The 11,779-nt window shown below is 36.8% G+C and overlaps 1 protein-coding gene across 1 annotated transcript in view; it reads left to right on the top strand.

Annotated features, from left to right (window-relative positions):
* SPTLC3 (serine palmitoyltransferase long chain base subunit 3) overlaps positions 1-11,779 on the top strand; it is a 215,891-nt gene that overhangs the window by 85,135 nt on the left and 118,977 nt on the right. The window contains exons 5-6 of the mRNA XM_007946378.2: positions 694-818; positions 6,112-6,205. Coding sequence (XP_007944569.1) covers positions 694-818; positions 6,112-6,205 — 219 coding nt within the window. The remainder of the gene's footprint in view (positions 1-693; positions 819-6,111; positions 6,206-11,779) is intronic.

Here is an 11,779-nt window from a genome sequence, read left to right on the forward strand (position 1 = left end):
CAGTATAGAATACATTCTGAAGTTTCAATGAATTATAACTAATTCCCCTCACACACACACACACACACCCGTATCTATGGAAGTCATGGGATCTGTTTGCATTTAGATGTAGTGTGATAAGTAAATTATTTGTGATAAGGAGGGTGAAGTAGAGAGAAATTGCAGTATTTTCTTGTAAATTTTATTGCATTATAAAATACAAAATGGCACCAATCAAAAACATTTAGCTCAATGTATTTTCACAAATCAGACCTGTGTAACAAGTACCCAGATCAAGACGCAAAACATTTCCAGAATCTCAAAATCCTCTCTGTGCACCAACAAAAGTACTAACAATCATTATTTCTAACATTACAGATTAGTTCCATCTGTTTGTAAACTTCATATAAATGGATTCCTAGAGTCTGTAACTTTTTGAAGTGTCTGCTGTCTTTCACTCAATATCATATGTATGAGATTAACCCTTACAATAGTTTGTTTTTTTTTTCTCATTGCTGTGCTGAATTCCATTATATAAAAACACCACAACATATTCATCCATTTAACCATGAGTGAACATTTGAGTTGTTTCTAGATTAGGCCTATTACAAATATCCCTGCAATGTTCACTCGTGTATTTGTACTGGAATTCGAGTTTCAGTCTTGGATATGTTGAAAACAGAAGGCTCACCCATCATATCATTCCCTGTGCAGGTACCTTGGATAAGCACAGAGAGTTGGAGGACCTTGTGGCTAAGTTCCTGAACGTAGAAGCAGCTATGGTCTTTGGGATGGGATTTGCAACTAACTCCATGAATATCCCTGCACTAGTTGGAAAGGTGAGAATGTGTTAACAAAATTGTCTTCCTATGAAAATTCTAAGCAGGTTTTTTAGTGGAAGTATGGTTATTACTTCTTAGGATAAACTTTTTGGAGTCAGTTTTTTGGATAATTGTACCAATTAGTCCAGCAAATCTCTTCATCATGATATTCCTAAGTATATAATTGAAGCCCTGGATGTGGACAAAAATTAATCTTTGAAGATGATTTAGTAGTCATTCAACTATTCTTAGGCTCCTAAGACCCACTTACAATGTAGCCAACAAATATTTATTAAGAATTTACTTGGAATGAAAGATTTTACCAGTGTCATTCATTCATTTTTTTTTTCTGTCCAAAAACTTATTGATAATTTACTCTGTCATAATATGAGACAAGATAAGATGCAGAGCATACAAAATATTGTGTAGTTTATAGTCTAGTAGCAAAAACAACACATTAAATAAAATAGGATAAATACTACAAAAAGAAGGTATGCACATACATGGGGAAGGACAAAAGAGTTTCCCCAATCTCTTCTTGATGAAGTCTGAAAAACCTGTGCAAAAACAGATGACATTATAATAGAATGTTAACAGACATGTAAGTTATTTTCTTAGGATTAGGAAAAAGTGGCACTATGCACAAGCCACAGAGGTTTAACCACATAAGATACTGGTAGAAGAAGGAACCAGAAATGAAGGCATTACACTACAAATCAAGTTAAAGTATTTGAAATTCACTTAGAAAAGTGGAGAGTTTGTTGATTCATTTTAAGTGAGCAAATGTCATCATTAGACTTATATTTTTTAAAAAATATGACTTATAACTAAATGCATATGTGTTCTTTAATTGGATTCTGCATTGTAAAAAAAAAAAAAGAAGAAGAAGAAGGAAAGAAAGCAGCCAACAAAGATATTATTAGGACACCTGGGAAATTTTGAATTTGAATTGGGTATTCAATGATAGACTCCATCTGATTCCAGGCAACCTATGTACAGCAGGACAAAACTCTATCCTATCTGGTATTATCTATTGATCAATAGTACGTTGAGTTCTTTGTTGCATCTGTTATGCCAATCCATCTCACCAAGGGTCTTCCATGCTCTCAAATAGCCTTCTACTTCACAAAAAGAATGTCTTCCTCCAGAGTTTGATCCTTTCAGATGGCATGTCCAAAAACAGCAAGTCAGACAATATTATGTTGTGATCCATAAGGTTTTAATGGCTAATTTTTTAAGTAAGTCTCCAGGTGTTTCTTCCTAGTCTGTCTTAGTCTGGAAGCTACATTAAACCTGTGGAATATCAGTGAACCTTCTGGTTTTTAAAATGCCAGTGGCATAGATTTCAAGATCACAGCAACATGCAAAGCCACCACAGTGCAACAAACTGACAGATACATACAAAATACAAAATATTTTGATGATGAATTTTGATGATGTTGTTAGGTGCTGTTGAGTCAGTTCTGACTCATAGTGACCCTATGTACAATGAATGAAACAGTGCATGGCCCAGTGCTATCCTCACAATCATTGCTATGTTTGAACCCATTGTTGCAGACACTGTGTCAATCCATCTGGTTAAGGGCCTTCCTCTTCTTCTCTGATCCTCTACTCTGCCTGAGACTAATTCCTCCTGATAACATATCCAAAGTACAAGAAATGATGTCTCACCATCCTCACTTCCAAGGAACATTCCAGCTGTACTTCTTCCAAGTTTGTTCATTCTTCTCGTAGTCCATAGTATATCCAACATTTTTCATCAACTTTAACTCAAAGGTATCAATTCTTCTTTTGTCTTCCTTATTCACTGTACAGCTTTCACATGTATGTGAGGTGATTGGAAATACCATGGCTTGGGTCAGGAACACCTTAGTGCTCAAAGTGACATCTCTGAAAACACTGAAAAATCTTTCACAGCATATTTGCACCTTGTAGTACATTGTTTGATTTCTTGACTGCTGCTTCCATGGGTGTTGATTGTGGATCCAAATAAAAAGAAATCCTTGACAACATCACTATTTCTTCAGTTTAATCATTCTGTTGCTTATTGGTCAATTACATATTGAATAACTATGGTGAAAGAATACAACCTGATGCATACCTTTTCTGATTTAAAACTTCTCAGTATCCTCTTATACTGTTCAAACACCTGCCTCTTTCTCTATGTACAAGTTCCACATGAATGCATGTGAGGAGTTTTGTTTCCTTTATGCTGAGGTGTTAGCCATACTGAAGGATGTATTCTTTGATCTTCATCAGTAAATGCTTCAAATCTTTTTACCTTTCTGCAAGCAAGATTATGTTATCTGCATGTCACAGGTAGTTAATGAATCTTCCTTCAGTCTTGTTGCAGTGTTCTTCATATTGTCCAGCTTCTCAGATCATTTGCTGAGTTTACAAATTGGATAACTTTCCTGATTTTGAACCATTCAGTATCCCCTTGTTCTGTTTGAAAGATTCCCTCTTGGTCAATATACAGTTTCCACATGAGCACAATTAATTGTTCTAGAATTCTATTCTTTAAAGTGCAATATGTAATCTGTTATGATTGACACAGTCAAATGCCTTTGCATAGTCAATAAAACACAGGTAAATATCCTTCTGGTATTTTTGGCTTTCAACCAAGATCCATTTAACATCAGTAATGATATACTTCATTCCATATCTTCAGCTTAAACTTCCAACAGTCAATGTACTGTTGCAACCATTTTTGAATTGCCTTCAGCAAAACTTTAGTTGCATGTGCTATTAATGATATTGTTCAATAATTTCTGCGTTCTGTTGAATCACTTTTCTTTCAAATGGGCCAAGCATGAGTCTCTTCTAGTTGATTTGTTATCTTCCAGTTAGCTGTCTTCTAGTTTAGCTGTCTTCCAAATCTCTTGGCATAGATGAGTGTGTGCTTCTAGCATTGCATCTCCATTGGTATCTGGTCAAGTCCTGGAGCCTTGTTTTTTGCCTTTAGTGCAGCTTGGACTTCTTCCTTCAGCAGTATTGGTTCTTGATCAAATGAAAATATCAACTAATTCAGTGTGGTTCAGTGAGTATGTTCATTTCTTCCATATTCTTTTGATGCTTTCTGAATCATTCAACATTTTGCCAATGACATTCTTCAGTATTATAACTCGAAGCTTGACGTTTTTCTTTGGTGCTTTCAGCTCAAAAAATGCCAAGTGTGTCTTCTTTTTTTTTTTTTTTTTCTTTTAATAACTCCAGGTCTTTATACATTTCATTAGAATACTATTCTCTTTTTGAGCTGCCCTTTGAAATCTTCTGTTCAGCTCTTTTATTTCATAATTTCTTCCACTCAATTTAGCTATTCTTTATCCAAGAGCAAGTTTCAGAGTAACTTCTGACATCCACCTGACCTTTTTTTTTTTTTCCTTTCCTATCTTTTTAATGTCCTTTTGCTTTCTTCAGTGCTCTGGTGGCACAGTGGTTAAGGTATTCAGCTGTTAACCAAAATGTCAGTGGTTTAAACCTACCAGCCACTCCACTGGAGAAAGATGAGGCAGTCTCCTCCCATAAAGATTTAAAGCTTTGGAAAACCTATGAAGTACTTCTACTCTTTTCTATAGGGTCACCGTACATCAGGATTGACTCAATGGCAGTAGGTTTGATTGGTTTGTTTTCTTCATATATAATGTCCTTGATGTCATCCCACAACTCATCTTGTCCTCAGTCATTGGTGTTCAGTGGGTCAAATGTATTCTTGAGATGGTCTCTAAATTCAGATGGGATATACTCAAGGTCATATGTTGGCTCTCGTGGGCTTGTTTTAGTTTTCTTCAGCTTCAACTTGCATATTAACAATTGATGGTCTGTTCCACAATTGGCCCCTGGCCTTGTTCTGATTGACAATATTGACCTTGTCCATATGTAATCAGTCTGACTCCTGCATATTTCATTTTGCAAGATCCACATACATAGTGACCATTAAAAAAGGTATTTGCAATTAATAAGTCACTGGTCTTGCAAAATTCTGTCATGCAATCTTCATCATTGTCTCCATCACCAAGGCCATATTTTCCAAGTATTGATACTTAATTGTGTCCAGCTTTCATATCCCAATCACCAGTATTTATCAATGCATTGTAATTGCATGTTTGATCAATTTAAGAATGCAGAAGTTGGTAAAAATCTACAATTTCTTCATCTTTGGTTGGTGTGCAATTTTGACTAACAGTCGTGTGAGCTTGTCTTCCTTGTAGTCATTTGGATATTATCCTATCACTGACATCGTTGTACTTCAGGATAGATTGTGAAATGTTCTTTTTGAAGATAAACATGACCCTATTCCTCTTCATAATAGACCACATGATTGTCTGTTCAAAACGGATTATATAAATGCTAAACTTCTTGAGTGTGATAATTGCATTGTGATTTTGTAGAATAATGTCCTTGTTCTTAGGCATTCATAAAAATTTAGAGTGGAAATATCATGAAGGTTATGAGTAGATCTCAAATATTTCACAAAAAAATACATACACACACATATTTCTAGAGTTTGGAGATGTGGAAATTTTGTTGGCATTTGCCCTTAAAACTTAAAATACATAATGTATGAAATTACCAGCACCTAAGAGAGAATTTAAAAATTCTAGGTGGCCACAAAAAACAAATATCCACTATAATTTTATAAAAAATTTTATTTTTTTAATTTTAGAATTCTATAAAAAGGCAGAGGCATACTTGGTATGCTTAAATGATTTTACAATTTCCAATTTTTCAAATTAAAAAGAGATTTATTTTCAAAAACAGATACAGTAAATTAGTCTGAATTTTTCAAATTGAGTTCCCATCTATACTTTTCAAAATCCACAGTTTTTAACTCTAAACCAGTGATGGTTCTCTCTACATGGAATGTTAATGCAATGGGGTATAAGAAACTAAAAGCAGTAGTTTGAAAAGCCTTCTAGAAATGTCTTGATCCATTTCCTATGTTCTAGTAGTAGTACACCAAAACCATTCCAAAGAAGCCACCATTGGAATAAAGAGGATAAGTTTTCCTGTAAAACATTAATCCTTTTGATTCTTCCTAGTGCTTAACCAAGATCTTGGATGAGCATCTTTGCTGTAAACTACTTTGTTTAAGCAAAGATGTAATTCCTTTGAACAATGCCTGTCTCTATCAGCTAATTATTGTGCAGATTTTACCCATACAGACACCAGGTTAAACTCTTAGCATTTTAAAATTAAGTAGGATTTTGGAACCCTGTGCTGTAAGTCGTGTGCTATATTCCTGTTCCCACAGTTGTTTTTCTTTTATTTACTGATTAGCTTGTGCTTTGTGTGCTTGTTTTCTGCACAGGGATGCCTCATTTTAAGTGATGAGCTAAACCACGCATCTCTTGTTCTTGGGGCTCGACTCTCAGGTGCAACCATAAGGACCTTCAAACACAACAGTGAGTACCAATGTGTTTATTCAACATGTGCCAGCTTGCTTCTAGAAGAAAGTAAAGATTATTGATGTGGTTTTGCCTTTGCTCTTCAAACTGGGAACTTATTCTAAAACACATCATGTGTGAAATTGCCAATAAATTATGTCTGATTTATTGGATCCTCTTTTATAACACAATTATGTTTATATTCACTACTGTCTTGGGAGCTCTGGCAGCATAGTGGCTAAGGCACTTGACTGCTAACCAGAAGGCTGGCGGTTCAAACCCACCAGCACTCCCCAGAAGGAAGATGGGGCAATCTACTTCCGTAGTGATACTGCCTTGGAAACCCAAGAAGGGGTCGCTATGAGTCGGGTCTGACTCAACGGCACATAACAACAACAACAACAACTGTCTTGTTAACCTCTAGTGACCTGGAACAAATGGTTGAAGTGCACCAAACATCCAGATTGTGAAGTGTAACACAAACACATTAGTGTCATTATTATTGGTGGTCTTGTAATGCAGTCTCTGAAGACATGGCTCATCTCTTAAAACTGCCGTTTTATTCTCAGACGTGTTATACCTCTCCACTGTTTATACTTCTGCCTTGGAAAAGTTTGAAGATGTGCTTAAGTTTTATATTGTATTTAGGTAAAAAGTGACTTTGTAATGCCTCCTTTGACTCTCCCTGCCCATAGAATGCTCACACAACCCTACACACAAATTGTTTATTCATCTTTATTGCAATGTCTTTTCAGGCTCAGAGATATGTGATTAGGAGATGAGGAGGAGGAAAAAGCTATTTCTTCTTTTGTGGCTCAACAAGGCAGCATAGATTAGAAAGTACTTTGAAGGGGGTGGTAATGGGCATCTGAACTCTCTCGTCTGTTCTGGCCCTGGCTTGCTGTGTCACTTGTGTAAATATTTCTTGCACTCAGTTTCCTCATCTGTAAATGGGGATGATGAACTGTATGATATGGAAGGATCCTCCCAGTTCTAAGCTTCTGATTCTAATTCTTCGTCACAGTCATTGCAACTCTCCCTTCTACATACACATACAATTGTTTTCTCTTTATTCCTTCTCCCCATCTTTCTCTCCTACTTTCTTTTCTCACACCTCTTTTCCCAGTTCTTCTTCCTTGGCACTGTCCCTCCATCCTCCAAGAAGGTAAAAATTGGTAAAGACTGAAGTAAGAACAAGAGTGATGAAGAACTAAAAATAAATTGTTCCAGTTCTGTTCTACCTACTTCACAGTAATTTCAAACCATAGGATTAATGGGCCCATAGGTAGAGGAAAGAAAATGCATGGGAGTAGTCGAAAGTGGACCTTTCTTCCAAACTACTTCTGTTAATATTATAACCAAGAAAACCCTGAGGAGCAGTTCTCTGTAACACGTGGGGTTGCCATAAGTTAGAGTTGACCTGACATCAGGTAACAAAGTTATTGTAATGAAAAATCTATTCTCACTGAATAGGGTGAGGTCAGGCTGTGCCTTTACTGAAACACCTTCAGCAGCTGTGTGACAGTGAATGCTCTGGAATAGAGTTCAGAGCCAGAGCCTGGAAGAACAAAACTAAGAGACTTACAGTTCCACTATGCCGTCTGGCTCATTGTTAATTTTAAATGTTTAACTCCATTTAGTAATTTTGCATCATGCATTCAATCCTGGCATTAGTCTTGAATTCTGTCTGATTAATTGTGCCATTCCTCGGAAGGAAGGTTGGGCAATCTACTTCTGTAGTGATACTGCCTCGGAAACCCAAGGAGAGGTTGTTATGAGTCGGGACTAACTTGATGGCACATAACAACAGCAACAACAATTGATGATTGTCACATCTAGACTCAAATTATTTTGGCAGTGTTGGGAATTAATGTTTGAAGTAAACATCTTATAGGTGTTTAATAAGTAAGTTATTAAGAGACCATGGAAAATACACAACTGTTGTTGTTCTTTTGATTCTACAGCATTAAGGGGATATATGTTTGCTTTGAAAAAATAAAGGAGGTAGTTGAAAATTATTCTGCTCTAGTTCCATCTATAGGAGCTCTGGTAGTGTAGTGCCTAAGGCACTTGACTGCTAACCAGAAGGCTAGCGGTTCAAATCACCTAGCCACTCCTCGGAAGGAAGGTTGAGCAATCTAATTCTGTAGTGATACCTCCTCGGAAACCCAAGAAGGGGTTGCTATGAGTCGAGTCTGACTCGACAGCACATAACAACAACACAACAAGTCCCGTCTATGTGTGTGATTAAACATGATAATCCTACTTCCAAAGACAAATATGCATACTGTTTGTTATCTATATGGAGCAAATTATCTTGATCATCATCAATGCTAACCTCTCATTTCTTCACTCCATTCTACTAAGGCTAGTAGTCCATTCCTAGCTGCACAATAGGAAACATCTGCAAAGGATCAAACACTGGGTCTATCTCCAGTTTAACTGAATCCAAGTAAGTAGGAGTGGAATCCAGGCATCTGCATATTTTTCAGAGATCCCCATATTATTCTGATTTACAATGATGGATATAATCAGTAGAATCTTGTTTTCTAACTTCCCTTAGTCTGGACTATTCTTTAATCTTGTCAGTAGGCTTGGGAATGTATTTCCAGATACACACAACCTTATTAACCATCCTCACTCTTCCTTGCACCATAGCTAGCACTTTTTTATACTCCTTTTCCTAAGTTGGCAAAGGGAGTAAAAGCTACAGAGAAAGTATTCCAAGTCATAATTTATTGAGTATTTATCAAGCACCAATTCTGAGGCAGGCACTTTGTTAGGCCTTGGGGAGACTATAAAAATAATAAGGTACATTTGTTGTTGTGTTGTTGTTATTTGCCGTCGAGTCGGCCCCGACTCATAGCGACCCCTCCTTGGGTTTCCGAGGCAGTATCACTACGGAAGTAGGATTGCCCAACCTTCCTTCCGAGGAGTGGCTGGTGGGTTTGAACCGCCAGCCTTCTGGTGAGCAGTCAAGTGCCTTAGCCACTATGCTACCAGAGCTCCCAATAAGGTACATAATAGCTTTAAATCTAATAGGAGAGACAGACATGTATGAAAGTATCTGTATTATGTGTTGGAGTAAAAAAAGAAATAAAGTGTATAAAAGTATCTGTATTATATGTTGGAGTAAAAAAAGAACTAAATGATTTCAGTCAGTAGTTAAGAGCACAGCCTTTAACAGAGTAACTTTTCATACCTATTAGAATAAATAAAATAAAAAAGATGCCAGCATCCAATTTTGAAAAGATATGGAACAACTCTCATCTATTTCTAGTGGAAAACTCTTTATCAAAATCTTATAGAGTTAAACATCTACCTACCCTAAAAACCAAAAACCTAACTCACTGCCATCGAGTCGGATCTGATTCTTAATGATCCTGTCTTGGGTTTCTGAGGCAGTATCGCTACAGAAGTAGATTACCCAACCTTCCTTCCAAGGAAGGGCTAGTGGATTTGAATTGCCAGACTTCTGGTTAACAGTCACATGTGTTAGGCACTACACCACCAGAGCTATTAAACCAAACTCACTGCCATCAAGTTGACTCCACTCACAGTGACCCCTCCTTGGATTTCCACAGTGGCATCTCTACAGAAGTAGATTGCCCAATCTTCCTTCCAAGGAGTGGCTGGTAGGTTTGAACTGACAGCCTTCTGGTTAGCAGTCAAATGCCTTAGGAGCAGTCAAATAGGCATCTTATGACCCAATAATTCTATACCTAGATATTTGCCCAAGAGAAATGAAAGTTTATGTCCACAAAAAGATGTACACATGAATGCTAATAGCAGCTTTATTCATAATACCCATAAACTGGAAACAACCCAAGTGACCATCAACAAGAGTATGAAAAAAAAAAAAAAAAAAAGTGCAATGTAATACTACTCTGCAATAATAAAGGAATAAATGACTGATACAAACATCATGGATGAATCTCAAGAAGTAGATTGAGTGAAATAAGCCAGATACAAAGAGTATATACTATATGAATCCATTTATAGAAAATTAAAAAAAAAAAAAAAAAAACTAATCTGCAGTGATAGAAGTCATAACAAGCTTGCTTGTGGTTGTAGGGGAAGAAATTGGTTGAATTTCCTAGAAGATATAAATGTTTGATATTTTAATCAGGGTGATGTTCACAGTTTTTTTTAATAGTCATTGAGATTACACTTAAGATCTGTGAGTTCCTCTGCAAATAAATTTTACCTAACGATGTTATAGTTACCATACAAAAACCAAATCTGTTCCCCTCGAGTCAATTCTGACTGATAACCATGAGCCATATATACATGTATGTATGTGTGTGTGTGTGTGTCTATATATATATATAGAGAGAGAGAAAGAGAGAGAGAGAGAGAGAAAGCTCTGGTGATATAGTGGTTAAGACATTTGGCTGCTAACCAAAAGGACAGTGGTTTGAATCACTCAGCAGAAAGGAAAATGAAGCACTTTGCTTCTGTAAAGATTTACAGCCTTGGAAAACAAATGGGTCTGAGTCTGAATCAACTTGATGGCAGTGAGGTTTTTTTTTTTGGTTTTATTATATACAAATATAGATATGTATATATGTATATGTGTGGGTGGGTATATATATATATATATATATATATATAACTAAGGCAGAGGCTCTATCTTATTTATCTTTTTTATTAACTCAGTTCTGTTATGAGAAGGCCGTGCAAGCTCAGGCCTTTCTGGGGGTGGCTTGATCCAAGGCTGGGCCCCTGAGCAGGTAGGTGGGCAGGAGGACAGGTGGGGAACTTAGTAGAGTGGTTTGGAGCAACTAAGGTAGATGAACTTGTCTGTCAGTTTGTTCTCCTGTGGTACATCGAATGTTGCTGTGAGGCTGGAGGCTATGCCACCAGTGTTGCAAAATGCCAGCAGGGTAACCCATGGTGGAAAGGTTTCAGTGGAGCTTTGACTAAGACAGACTCAGAAGAAGGGAGAGGCAATGCACTTCTCAAAGAATTGGCCAATGAAAACCTTGTGAATAGCAGTGAAACATGGTCTGATTTATTACTGGAAAATGTTATGAATAGACCTGAAACATGGTCCATTATAGTGCCAGAAGATGAGCCCATCAGGTTGGAAGGCACTCAAAATATGACTGGGGAAGAGAAGACTCCTCAAAGTAGAAATGACTTTAATGATATGGATGGAGTAAAGCTTTTGGTACCTCCATTGGCTGATGTGGCATAACTCAAAATGAGCAGAAACAGCTGCAAGCATCCATTAATAATTGGAACATTGGAATATATGAAACATGAATTGAGGAAAGCTAGAAGTGACAAAAATGTAGTGGAACACATAAAGATTGATAACCTAGGCATTAGCAAGCTGAAATGGTCTGGTTTTGGCCATTTTGAATCAGACAACCATATGATCCACTATATCGGAAATGACAAATTGAAGAGGAATGGTGTGCCATTCATCATCGCAAAGACTGTTTCAAGATCTGTCCTGAAGTACAATGCTGTCAGTGACAGGATAATATCTGTATGCTTACAAGGAAGACCAGTTAATACTACTATTATTCAAATTTACACACCAACAACCAAAGCCAAAAATGAGGAAATTGAAGATTTTTTTTT

The sequence above is a fragment of the Orycteropus afer genome, unplaced genomic scaffold (assembly GCF_000298275.1).
Source record: "Orycteropus afer afer isolate SDZICR_OR568_19922 unplaced genomic scaffold, OryAfe1.0 scaffold00158, whole genome shotgun sequence".
Classification (NCBI taxonomy): domain Eukaryota; kingdom Metazoa; phylum Chordata; class Mammalia; order Tubulidentata; family Orycteropodidae; genus Orycteropus; species Orycteropus afer.